The 13,065-nt window shown below is 36.1% G+C and overlaps 1 protein-coding gene across 1 annotated transcript; it reads left to right on the forward strand.

Moving 5' to 3' along the window:
• Nucleotides 1-11,312: 11,312 nt before the first annotated feature.
• Nucleotides 11,313-11,814, forward strand: LOC122492311 (keratin-associated protein 19-7-like). The gene has a single exon (XM_043596025.1). It carries the CDS (start codon nt 11,379-11,381, stop codon nt 11,568-11,570), a length of 192 nt encoding a protein of 63 aa, XP_043451960.1. The 5' UTR covers nt 11,313-11,378; the 3' UTR covers nt 11,571-11,814.
• Nucleotides 11,815-13,065: the final 1,251 nt, after the last annotated feature.

Here is a 13,065-nt window from a genome sequence, read left to right on the forward strand (position 1 = left end):
ACTCACTTTCATTGTATTTTTACAAATTTGAATACCATCTGGAAACTTCTTGCCCTATGAACAGCTACAATTTTATAACTGAGTTTATGGGAAATAGCTCCCTCTGTTAGATTAACTACCTCTTATTGTGTTTTCTTTTACATTTTTATTGTGGAAATTTTATTTCATTGTATATAATTGACTTCTCAATTTCTAATTTGGTTGTACTGCAAGGCAAATGAAGAATGAACAGTGTTAAAACTCATTTCTCAAGATTGTGGCTTTTTATTAGAAAGATTTGGATTTGTTTATGCAACTTGAAGAGAGAAAAAAAATAAAATCAGCCAACTCCTATCACTTGTCCTGTCAAATGTTGTACTTTCACAGGAGAGGATGTTGGGGATACATTTTAGTAATGTCTTTACAGAATTTTTACTCATATAACTAAATTTCATTTGAAACGATTCTATTCTCACACAGGTCAGTACCTTTACAGCCCGAGGAAGGTGTTCCAAAGTTACAAAGAAAAAGAATTATCATTATAATGAAAATGAGAAAAAAAATCTATGTGACATTCCTAGTATAATATAGTATATTTCTGTGACCTACATTTTCATATTTTATTGATTTGTGTCTCAGTTACAGGACAACCTTTGGAATTTATAACAAAAGTTTCCTTTATATATATGTAAAGACTATTATTTATCCCAAGGGAAAATGCATTTCATTCTTTTCTACCCATTATTATAGTGTTATTTAACATCCATTTCAAAGGAAACTTCCTAAAAGTGAAAAGAAGAAAAAATCGTCTACATTGTGTCTAACAACTGAACATAAATCAATACTTCTACAAAGGAATATATATTCTTCATTTTCCAATGGATACTTTTATTTTTATTATTTTTTTCACTTAGTAAAAAAACAAGACAAATATAATATTAATTAATATAATATATTAATACTACAATATTTGAATGTCAATATCCTGCTTCTTATTAGCGGTAAATTTGGTCTTGTGTAAAACTATCACATTTTATTCCTTGGAACTACTTTTATTTATTTGACTAGTGAGGTTTTTCATTTATATCTTATTTAGCGTTTTATCTTAGGTGGATACATCTCTTTCAAATCCAAATGAACAAAAATTAGCCATTAATCACTTTCGCGTGATGTGGCTGAGTTATATGGACACAACGTAATATATTTAATCCAGTCTGAGTTATTTGTGATTCCATGTATTTGAAAGGACTTCGAATGAAAAATTCAGCTTATCAACTGTTTCTAGTTTAGGATAAGAAACAATAGAACAATGTTTGGAAAAAAGTGACATGGGATATGTTGGGCTATGACATATTGAACCATATTTTGGCCTTCAAAAGGTAGCTTGCTAAGGTGTAGTCAGAGAGTTGCAGATTGTGGCAACCATGATAGTTACTTATCAATTTCTTTTTTAAAAATTTTTTTTTAACGTTTTATTTACTTTTGAGACAGAGAGAGACAGAGCATGAACAGGGGAGGGTCAGCGAGAGGGAGACACAGAATCTGAAACAGGTTCCAGGCTCTGAGCTGTCAGCCCAGAGCCCGACGCAGGGCTCGAACTCACGGACCGCGAGATCATGACCTGAGCCGAAGTCGGCCGCTTAACCAACTGAGCCACCCAGGCGCCCCAACAATTTCTTATAATTTACTTACAATTTCTTCCTGAGTTTTATAGTGTTTAATTCCCTATTCTGCTGTTTAGGGTTGAAACACTCATTTGTGGAAATTCACCTTTGATAAAATACTTGGAATGTCATAAAAATTCAACCACTTATTCAGAATCATGTAAATTAAAAATATTACTGACCCAAATCAAGAGACAGGAGGGGCGCCTGGGTGGCTCAGTCAGTTAAGCGTCCGACTTCGGCTCAGGGCATGATCTCACACTCTGTGAGTTCGAGCCCCGCGTCAGGCTCTGTGCTGACAGCTCAGGGCCTGGAGCCTGCTTCAGATTCTGTGTCTCCCTCTCCATCTCTCCCCCTCCCCCACTCATCCTCTGTCTCTCTCTGTCTCAAAAATAAATTAAAAAACATTAAAAAAAATCAAGAGACAGGAGCTACATGGAGATTAGTTAAGTGTATTCTGTTTCATTTCACCACTGTGTTTTCACTTTGAAAACTTTGAAGATAGCTTCATTCTTAAAATACTCTTTTAGCATTCAGAAGGCCCTGAGTTATTGTATGTTTTTTTTTAAAATTTTTTTAATGAGACCTTAATGAGCAATTTGCAAGATAGTACAAAGTAGTTAGACATTGCCTGAGAATAAATGGGTAAAGAATAGACTTATACAGGGCATCTGGGTGGCTCAGTTGGTTAAGCTTCTGACTCTTAGTTTCAGCTCAGGTCATGATCTCATGGTTGGTGAGATCAAGCTTCATGTTGGGCTCCACACTGACGGACTGGAGCCTGCTTGGGATGCTCTCTCCCTCTTTCTTTCCCTTCCCTGTTCATTCTCTCTCTCTCAGGATAAATAAACTTAAAAAAAAAAGATAATAGACATATAAACAAAGGGAAAGATATTACGGAGGATGTGAAAAAGACATGGAAGGAAGTATTTACTAGACTAAGCCAATATAAGCCTGAGGTGGGGGGAAATATCGTAAACTTTAAGATTTTAACTGCTAGTTCCTAGTAGGTTTTGAGAGGAAGGGAAGAAGAATAAAAGCTAAAATGAGAAGGGCAATAAAGATCATATATGAATTACTCAAGTCGGGTAATGTAAGGAAGAGATTGGTGTGTGCAAAAACATAGAGGCAGAGGCAATCTACGGTTTTAGTAAGGCTTTGAAAAGCATCAATTGTGGAGGGGATTTTTAGGACTTGAAATGGAAATTAAACTTCTACTCCGATAAGCCTGCACTTGAGGTGGACTTTGTGCCCTCAGTTTCTGAAATTAATTGTTCCATGTTTTGCAAGCAAAAGGTTGTGAAACTAGTGCTCAAAGCCAAAAATATTATAAAGATTATTATAATTAAAATGCTAAAAATCCACACGTACCTTCTTTTTAAAAATGTTTTCCGTACAGAGGCTCTTTCTTCAGTGCTTGCCTTGATAAATACATTTGCTTTTTGAAAAATATTGATTTAACAGCCGTAAATTGAACAAATATCCCTGAACTTAGTTGAAGATGGATACATCCATCTGGGAGATGACAGAACAGACAAAATGTTTAATTACAAAAGAGATGACATCAAATGGGAATGATGTAATGCACCTGGTAATAAGTAATTCAATTTAGGGTTGGGAATGTACAAATTTTGAGGAGTCAGCCATTTCTTCCCATAAAAGCAAAACAGCAAGGCTCAAGGACATTCTAAATGAGAAGCTAAGTAAGCGGAAGTATTTTAATGAGAATCGGGGCCTCTCTGTGTGTCAGGGGATGGAAGAATTGTGAGCTATAATATTACAGATAGTACACAGCAAGACACAAAGGAAGGTTACACGTGTGATTTTTCGTATGTTCTGCTCAGAGTATATAAGCACCCCTTTACATACGCCAACATTCACACTCGGGATCTTGCCTTGGACAACAAACCAAATTCACCATCCCTGGTGCCATGAGCTACTATGGAGGCCTGGGCTGCCGCTGTGAGGGTTTCAGTGGGCTGGGCTGTGGCTGTGGCTGGGGATGTGGCAGGGGAGGCTACAGATATGGCTGCTGCCCCCCATCAAGCTACAGAGGATACGGATTGTCTGGTTTCTGCTAAAATCCTGGCCCGGGAGCCCACCATCTGAGGCCATACAAGGACTATCCAAATTTGACTACAATCACCAAACCAAACAAGATCATCAAGGACTTACCCAAGATCAAAAACATTTAGCATCTATGATGTTAGGAATGTTTATCATTTTGTAATGGTCTCTTTCATGCCTCCTGCTGGCCTTTATTTGTGCTTTCATAACTGTGGGATTTTTCTATTCCTTTTGCAATAAATTATCCTAAGTTAAAACAGAATACATGGAGCTCAAAATATCAAGGTGATTATTTGTAACTGCACACAATTGACAGTGAAGAAAATAAAGTACTTCATGAAAAACCCGTTATAAGACATATTATATATATAATATATGTAATATATGTATATATGTAATATATATAATATATGTATTATATATATTATATATACAATACATCTTTTACCCATATGGCTTCATGAAAAGCCCAAGTTATAAGATATATTATATATATATAATATATGTAATATATGTATATATGTAACATATATATATAATATATATAATATATGTATTAAATATCTTACATATATAATACATCTTTACCCATATGGCTAGATATGGCTAGATAGATATGTGCAAACCATAATACTCAGTTGAAATGAAGATTTTTTTCCTTGTAACACTACACCACATCTTATCCAATGCTTTTAGTTAGACAATGCTGGTACTTAAACTTAGTACTGAACTATTAACTTTACATATGTTATGGCTAAAATAAGGCCGATGTGAAAAATAACTATTTTTTGTTTAGTTTAACTTATTTTTATTTAGCCCTTTTAGTTATAAGAAAAAAACAGTGATAGAATAAAATATATCTTTAAATATACAGTGAAAGTAAACATTTTTTTGTGAAGCTCTATCCTATTTTCCTCATGGTCCTCCATGGTGGGACAAGGTATTATTCTTCAATATTGTCTGAACCTTGAAATATTTTGTTATTAATCATGGAAACTTAAAAATCACTGTCATCACTTGTAAAGTAATCTGTAGTAAAGCTGTGACTGACCTGAACTTTATGCATTATAGCAAGTATCTTGTAACACTGACCTTCAAAGAGTGAGCCATTTCTTGTTGGTAATTCAAATAAATATTTGCCTATGAAAAAGACATAATAATATCATCATTTCTCTCCCCCTCTCTCCAATTTTATATATATATATAGGTAGTAAAAAAAAAAGTGAATATCCTTGTTTGAGTTAACCAAATTCAATAAAACCAATAGATTTTTAAAGCTGGTAGGATCCCTATAAAGCTCACCATAATGCCATCTTGGATGGGAAAGGACTCCAGAAAGTGAAATGGATCGCTAAAGATCAAGAATGGCATGAGAAATAGAACTTAAGACTAGAACAAATGTCACTGAACACCAGGCAGTCTACTTTGCCATGCCTACCCTCACATAGATCGCATACTTCCCTTCCTGAGGGCTCTCGAATAAAGCATCTTGTTCTGGTCATGCATCTTTAAAGAGCTTAATTATCACAGCTGATTTACCACACCCATTTATTTTGATTTGTAAATTTCTGATGTAGAATCTTGAACTACCAAGTTCTCTTTTTTTAAATTTATTTGTTTAAATTCAAGTTAGTTAACATACGGTGTAGTATTGGTTTTAGGAGTAGAACTCAGCGGTTCATCATTTCCATATGACACCCAATGCTCATCCCAACAAGTGTCCTCCTTAATGCCCATCACCCATTTAGCCCAACCCCCCCCCCCACTTCTCCTCCAGCAACCCTCAGTTTGTTCTCTGTGTTTAAGAGTCTCTTATGGTTTGTTTCCCTCTCTGTTTTGCCGTTTTTATTTTTCCTTCCCTTCTCCTATGTCCATCTATTTTGTTTCTTAAATTCCACTTACGAGTGAAATCAGGGCCCAAATGTCCATTGACTGATGAAAGGATAAAGAAAATGCAGTATATAAATACAAAGGAATATTACTCAGCCGTCAAAAGGAATGAAATCTTGCCATTTGCAGCCATGTGGATGGAACTAGACTGTATTATGTTAAGCAAAATAAGTCAGGCACAGAAACACAAATATCATATGATTGAACTATCAGTTTCTAATTTAGCTGTATCAAAGTAAAAACAACTAGTAATAGGGCAAAATCCAAACTCTCCTTAAAAAACTTATTATAATGCATTTGAAAATCTCAGACTTGTTTATTGAATATATGGATGAATTTGCTCAGCCGGATTGTATCTTTTCAGTGAATTCAGGAGATGTGTTGGAGCGCCACTGTGTATAGATCAAGGTAAATATATTTTAGGGTCACCATTGGAGGACTGTATGCTTTAGTTTCACTGAGTGAAACATAATTTCGCGTGAAACTATTTCCCCCCTAACTGGATAATCATATCATAGTCTGAAAAAAACTTTATATAGCTAAAGAAAAAAATCAATAACTAATCGGAGAAACTAACTCTCTTAGTATAGTGCAGCTTTAGCATATTAGCATACCTCTTACTGTTAGATTGCATTGCTTTGTGTTAGAATTAAGAGACAAACTTTAGAACACATTTCCTTCCAGGGAAAGCTGTCACTTGGTCCAGAAGAATCCATCACAGGATCATCAGCCGCACAACTGAGAGAGCTATCTGATCCAATAGGCAGAGTGTGACAGCATTAAGCTTGTTTGATTTATTTGTGTTGGTATGGCTTCCAATGACTTCATGAGAATGAAATATTCAAATTACAACTGTCTTTTAATTTAGGATGAACAATAACAACGGAACAACTTCTGAAGAGAGCAAAGGAATTAAAGAATAAGTGTGAGGCAGCCAAAACTTTCTTAATTAAGACAAGAAAATGCATAAAACATAAGATTTTTAAAAATCAATGAATCAGGGGCACCTGGGTGGCTCAGCTGGTTAAGCATCCAACTCTCAACTTTGGCTTAGGTCATGATCTCGTGGTTTGTGAGACGGATCCCTGCGTCTGGCTCTGCACTGACAGCACGGAGCCTGCTTGGATTCTCTCTCTCCCTCTCTCTCTGCCCCTTCCCCTGCTCACACAACCTCTCTCTCAAAATAAATAAACATTTAAAAAAGTTAACATACCATACCCATTACATTAAGAAATTCTCTTCATATATAGACGTCATGTTAAAGTTAAAAAAATAAGGTATATACAGGAAGAAAATATTCCAGAACATAGATCTGACAAGATGTCAGTATTCAAGTCTACAAAGAGCTCTTACAAGTCAACACTAAAATATTATAAACTGAACTAAAAATGAAGAAAATACTTGAAACGACACTTCACAGAAGAGGATATCTAAATGATCAAAAAGCATATTTAATGGCACCCACTATTATTACTCGTCAGATCAAAAAAAAAACAAATTAAAACAATACTCAGATATTATTACATGCCCACAAGAATGATCAAATTAAATAGCTTGACAAGTATTGCCAAAGATTTAAAGCAACTGAAAATCTTACATTGCTGATGTGACTGTAAACCTAACAACAGTTTTGGAAAATTATTGATAAGATCTAGTGAAGCTGTTGTCAAAATCTAGAAGGATGGCTATTTTTATAGTGTGATAGTGACCAAAAAGTAATAATAGAAACATTTTAGGCATTAAGGTATGCTTGATATAGGAAGTGTATGCACATTTGCAATAATTCATCAAAATTTTTAAGTGTTTATTTATTTTTGAGAGAGAGAGGGAGACAGAGAGAGAGAGAGAGAGAGAGAGAGCAGGGGAGGGGCAGTGAGGGAGAGAGAGAATACCAAGCAGGCTCCACCCTGTCAGGGCAGAGCCTGATTCGGGACTCCAACTCACAAATGTTGTGAGATCATGACCTGAACTGAAATCAAGAGTTGGATGTTTAGAAATTGTGGTTTATATACACAATGGAATATTACGTGGCAATGAGAAAAAATGAAATATGGCCTTTTGTAGCAACGTGGATGGAACTGGAGAGTGTGATGCTAAGTGAAATAAGCCATACAGAGAAAGACAGATACCATATGGTTTCCCTCTTATGTGGATCCTGAGAAACTTAACAGGAACCCATGGGGGAGGGGAAGGAAAAAAAAAAAAGAGGTTAGAATGGGAGAGAGCCAAAGCATAAGAGACTGTTAAAAACTGAGAACAAACTGAGGGTTGATGGGGGGTGGGAGGGAGGGGAGGGTGGGTGATGGGTATTGAGGAGGGCACCTTATGGGATGAGCACTGGGTGTTGTATGGAAACCAATTTGTCAATAAATTTCATAAAAAAAAAAAAAGAGTTGGATGTTTAACCGACTGAACCACCCAGGTGCCCCAAGGATTCATTAGATTTTATGCCTAAATTTGTATATAATTTATAATTCATTATTATGCTTGAAAAAGAATGCAAATGAAAGGATGGTTATACATTGCTCTAAAGACAGAATGCCGTTTGAAATTGTTCCTATTTTATTTTATTTTTTTCTCAAATTTTTTAGTACTTACTTATTTTTGAGAGAGAGACAGAGGGTGAGCGGGGGACAGGCAGACAGAGACAGAGAGAGATGGAATCTGAAGCAGGCTCCAGGTTCTGAGTTGTCAGCACAGAACCTGATGCGGGGCTTGAACTCATGAACTGTGAGATCATGACCCGAGCCGAAGTCAGACCCTTAACGAACTGAGCCACTCAAGCGCCCCAGAACTTATTCCTATTTTAAATCCCTATTGTTAAGATGCAGTCAGAGAGTTGTTATCCATACATGTGAGAAACATGGTGTTTATTTTTACAGACCTTAGAATTCATTCATTCTTTCAACATTTACTTATTTATTTATTTATTTATTTACTTTTATTATTATTTTTTGTTAATATTTTAACATGTATTTATTTTTGAGAGAGAGAAAGAGAGTAGGGAAGGGGCAGAGAGAGAAACGGAGACACAGAATCCAAAGCAGGCTCCAGATTTTGAGCTGTCAGCACAGAACCCGACTCGGGGCTCAAACTCATGGACCGTGAGATCATGACTTCAGCCAAAGTCAGACGCTTAACCAACTGAGCCACCCAGGCACCCCTGTTTTTTTAATTGTTATTACATAGTAGATGTTAAAGAGACATAATCAAATCCAGTTGGGAAATTGCATTATTTGAAAATTACGTATAAAATGAGGAAAACCTGAGCACTATATTTGAGGCCATATAAAATTCTCAAGAACTTAAAGACAAAGTCTAAAATTAAGGGCACCACAGAAGGAACTTTTGCTCACAATTTTCTTTCTTCTACCTTTTATCCTTTAACATATCTACATTTTGGAGATTCTGAAGACATTGCCCATGTATAATGTTATCTTATTGAATTTGACTGAGCCCTTTGATTTGTATTATTTTTTAAATAGTGAAATCTTAGCAACATACATTTGAAATCTTAGTAGAGTGTAGTATGGTATTTCCTGAGAAGAAAATACACACACACACACACACACACACACACACACACACAGAATAGGCAAAAGGCACATAAATGGAAAACTGTTACTTTGAAAGTAAAGATACAAAAGGAAGGAAGAGAAGGGACTGACTATAGACTGAATGAAAATTGATGGGTGGCAAAGAGAAATTTTACATACTTTGCAATATTGTGCAGCTACTGTAGCCTAATGGTTAATGGGGGACAGAACCTGGATGATATTCTAAAAGAGGTTGTAACATACTTATTAGAATGGCTAAAATCAAAACACGGACAACAAAATGCTGGCATGGTTGTGGAGAAATGGGAACTCTCATTTATTGCTGATCAAATGCAAAATGGCACAGACACTTTGGAAGACAGTCTAGCAGTTTTGTACAAAGCTAAACAGAGTCTTATGCATAAGATCCAGCACTAACTCTCCCCGTCTTCACCCACATGAGTTGAAAACTTATGTTCACACAAAACGACCTGAAAAAAAATGTTTATAGAAGTTTTATTCTTAATTGCCCAAACTTGAAAGCAATCAACACTCCCTCAGTAGAGGAAGAGATAAACAAATTGTGGTACCTCCAGACAATGTGGAATATTATCCAGTGATAAAAAGAAATGAGCTGTCAAGCCACAAGGGTATGGAGGAATCATAAAAGCTTATTGCTAAGTGAAGGAAGTCCATGTGAAAAAGCTACATACTATATGACTCTAACAATGACATTCTGGCAAAGGAAAAGCTATGAAGACAATAAGATTAGTGGCAGCAAGAGTCTGGGGGAGGGAAGGAGAAATAGGTGGGGCACAGAGGATTGCTAAGGCAGTGAAATTACCGCATGGGACCAGTGGTGACATGACATGCATAGTGTAACACAAGGACTGGTCCTTAACCTAGACTTTAAATTTCAGTTAATAATGGCATACCAATATTGGTTCACTAATTGTAATTAACACACCATACTAATTCAAGATGTTTCATAATAGGGGGAAATGTGTGCATGTGTGTGGATACTGTAGAAACTCTGTACTTTATGCTCAATATTTCTGTAAACTTAAAACTGCACTAAAAATAGTGCATTAATTAAAAAAAGGAGATTGTATGTTAGATATATGGGCCAGTCAATGGGAGGAAACAGTGAATGTAAAAATAGAGAGGAGATATAATCTGTATTTTGGGAGGCAATTTGGAGAGATGTCTAAGACAAGAGGGTTAGGATTTGGGAGGATAACTTTTAATCAGCTTTTAAAGCTACTCTGAAATAAATTTTTGATTACTGTGTTTTGCCTTCGGTTTCTGAACAATTTTATCCCACGCTTGCCAAAGCTCATGAAACTGTACAATACACAGAATGAAATTTAAACTATGGATTTTAGTTAATGATTATATATCGATATTGATTCATCAACTGTAGCAAGCAAAAACGGTTTTTAGTTTTCAAATGTGAAAATATAAAGTAGGTCAGCAGTCATCACTGGCCAACGTTCTAAAACTTACAGAAAAAAAAGTAGATCCTTTATTTATTTTATTTTTCTAGAATTCCTTACCGGTATTACAACAGTCAGACTGATTGTTCTTGGCTCTCAAATGTTTACATTCCTCAGCACTGAAAGAGATAAATACCTCACTTTTTTAGACTGAGGAATAAGATGCTTTGAAAGAACATGATAGATTGTAGAGCTTTGAATTTGACCCATTTCTCTGATGTAATTTGGAGATGAAGCATAGCAATCTAAAGAAAACCAGACATGAAGAAATATTTCAATGAAAAACACAACGCTATGAAATATGATTGGCATGCTACCTATGAAGAATTCTATTTGGGGTCTGATATATCCTGCCGTTGAAGATACTTCATTCCTTCATATGAAGTGATCCCATAACTTTTTGTGCCAGTTTTCTGGAGGTATAATTGACAAATAAAATTACGTATGTCTAAAGTATGGAACATAATTTGATAAAGTGATGCAATAACATTTAGAGGCCACCCTGACGAGGCACCAAAGCGATCTCAAACATTTTAATGAGTGTTAGGGCCTCTCCCTGTGTCAGGGGACAATGAATGAATACATTGTTGTCAGGGAGGTAATTAGAAAAATGACACAAAAGGAGGGTACACACGTGATTTATCACATGCTCTGACCAAGGTATATAAGCCTCCCTCCATCCATGCTGACATTCACACTCAGGATCTTGCCTTGAATAGCAAACCCAACTCAACACCCTTGACACCATGAGATACTACGGCAACTACTATGGAGGCCTGGGCTGCGGCTGTGGAGGCTTCGGTGGCCTGGGCTGCGGCTCTGGCTGGGGATGTGGCAGCTTCCGCAGACTGGGCTGCGGCTGGGGCTGGGGAGGCCTCAGACATGGCTCCTGCCACCCACTGTGCTACGGCGGATATGGGTTCTCTAGCTTCTACTGAGACCCTGCCCTGGAATTCGAACATCTGAGGCTACAGGTTCATAACTCAAATCAACCAAAATTTGAACCAAACAGTATCAGCTGGGACCAAGCCAAGATCAACGGATTCAGCATCTTAGAGTCTAGGAATAATTATCATCTTCTCTTTGCCTGCTTCATGTCTCCAGGTGCCCCCTATTTTCACTTTTGTAATCGTGGAATTTCCCTGTTTCCTTTGCAATAAATTATCCTCACTTAAAATGGAAGCTATGGCGTATTTTATTTATTTATTTAACTCAATTCTGATTTTCCCTTTCACAGTGTGCTTCTCTTCTTGTGTCCTTTCAGAGAAACAGTCCTAAACTCCTGGTTATCGGTCCCTGCAATGATCATAGCAATATAAACACAGAGTTTATGAGGATTAATCCGCTTTCCACAATAGCCACCTAATTTTGCTCAGTGGTGTTAGTTTTGATTTAGAATCTTGAACCTATTAATTTCTGGTTTATCTGGATCTGAAAAAAAATAACTAGCAAACAGTGTCAAGTTCAAATGCTATTTCCGATATTAAGGATGGATTTTGAAAGACTCAGACTTGTTTGCAAAACACAAAAGTACATTTGTTCAGTCAGATTCAGATGGTAAGACCTAACCTTTTAGTCAACCCAGTCATATTATATTAGCTTTACATTGACCAGATCAGAGAAAGTAATAGCTTGGTGACTCCACTGGATGACTATACTACTTAGCGTGACAGGGTTCAAGAACTATTCTATTTTCTTAATGGTTAATAGTAATTCTCCAGAATTTGAACAAAGGCCTTCTGTAGTTCTAAAGAAGAAAAATCCATACCATGGCTTGGAGCAGGTATTTGACATTCCTAGTATAATATTATATTATTAGAATTTGAAATACCTGCCTTTATGGGTCTCTGCTGGAGTTAGGGAAATTCTCCAGCACATCTTTTTTCCAGGGAAAAGCTACTGCTTATGTTGGGAACAACACATCACACAACTGATGCGCATCTGGCAGGGTCAAATGGGCAAAGTCTGACACACTGAAACCTGTCTGATTTATTTGTAATTTTATAGCTTCAGCTTGACTTAATGAGAATGAGATATTCAAGTTATTGACTGTTTTTCATGTTTAGAATGATCAATGAAAACGGAACAAGTTCTGAAGAAGGCAGAGAGAAAGAATTAAATAACAATGTGTGATGTAGTAAAAAATGTAATTGGAACCCAAAGCATTAGACATAAAAGAAAAAGATGACTAAATTAGACATCGTTATATTACAACATTGTGTTCTTGTATAAACAGAATGTAAAGTAGAAAAATACAAGCCACAAACCAGGTGAAAATAATTTTAATGCATAAGTTTGATAAAATGCCACTACCCCAAAATGTAAAGAGTTCCCGCTAATCAATTATAAAATATTGATTAATTGATTAATATTAAATAAGCCCAGTTAAAAATGGACAAAATACTTGAACAGGCATTTCAAAAGAAAGGATAT

Source organism: Prionailurus bengalensis, chromosome C2 (assembly GCF_016509475.1).
Source record: "Prionailurus bengalensis isolate Pbe53 chromosome C2, Fcat_Pben_1.1_paternal_pri, whole genome shotgun sequence".
Lineage (NCBI taxonomy): Eukaryota > Metazoa > Chordata > Mammalia > Carnivora > Felidae > Prionailurus > Prionailurus bengalensis.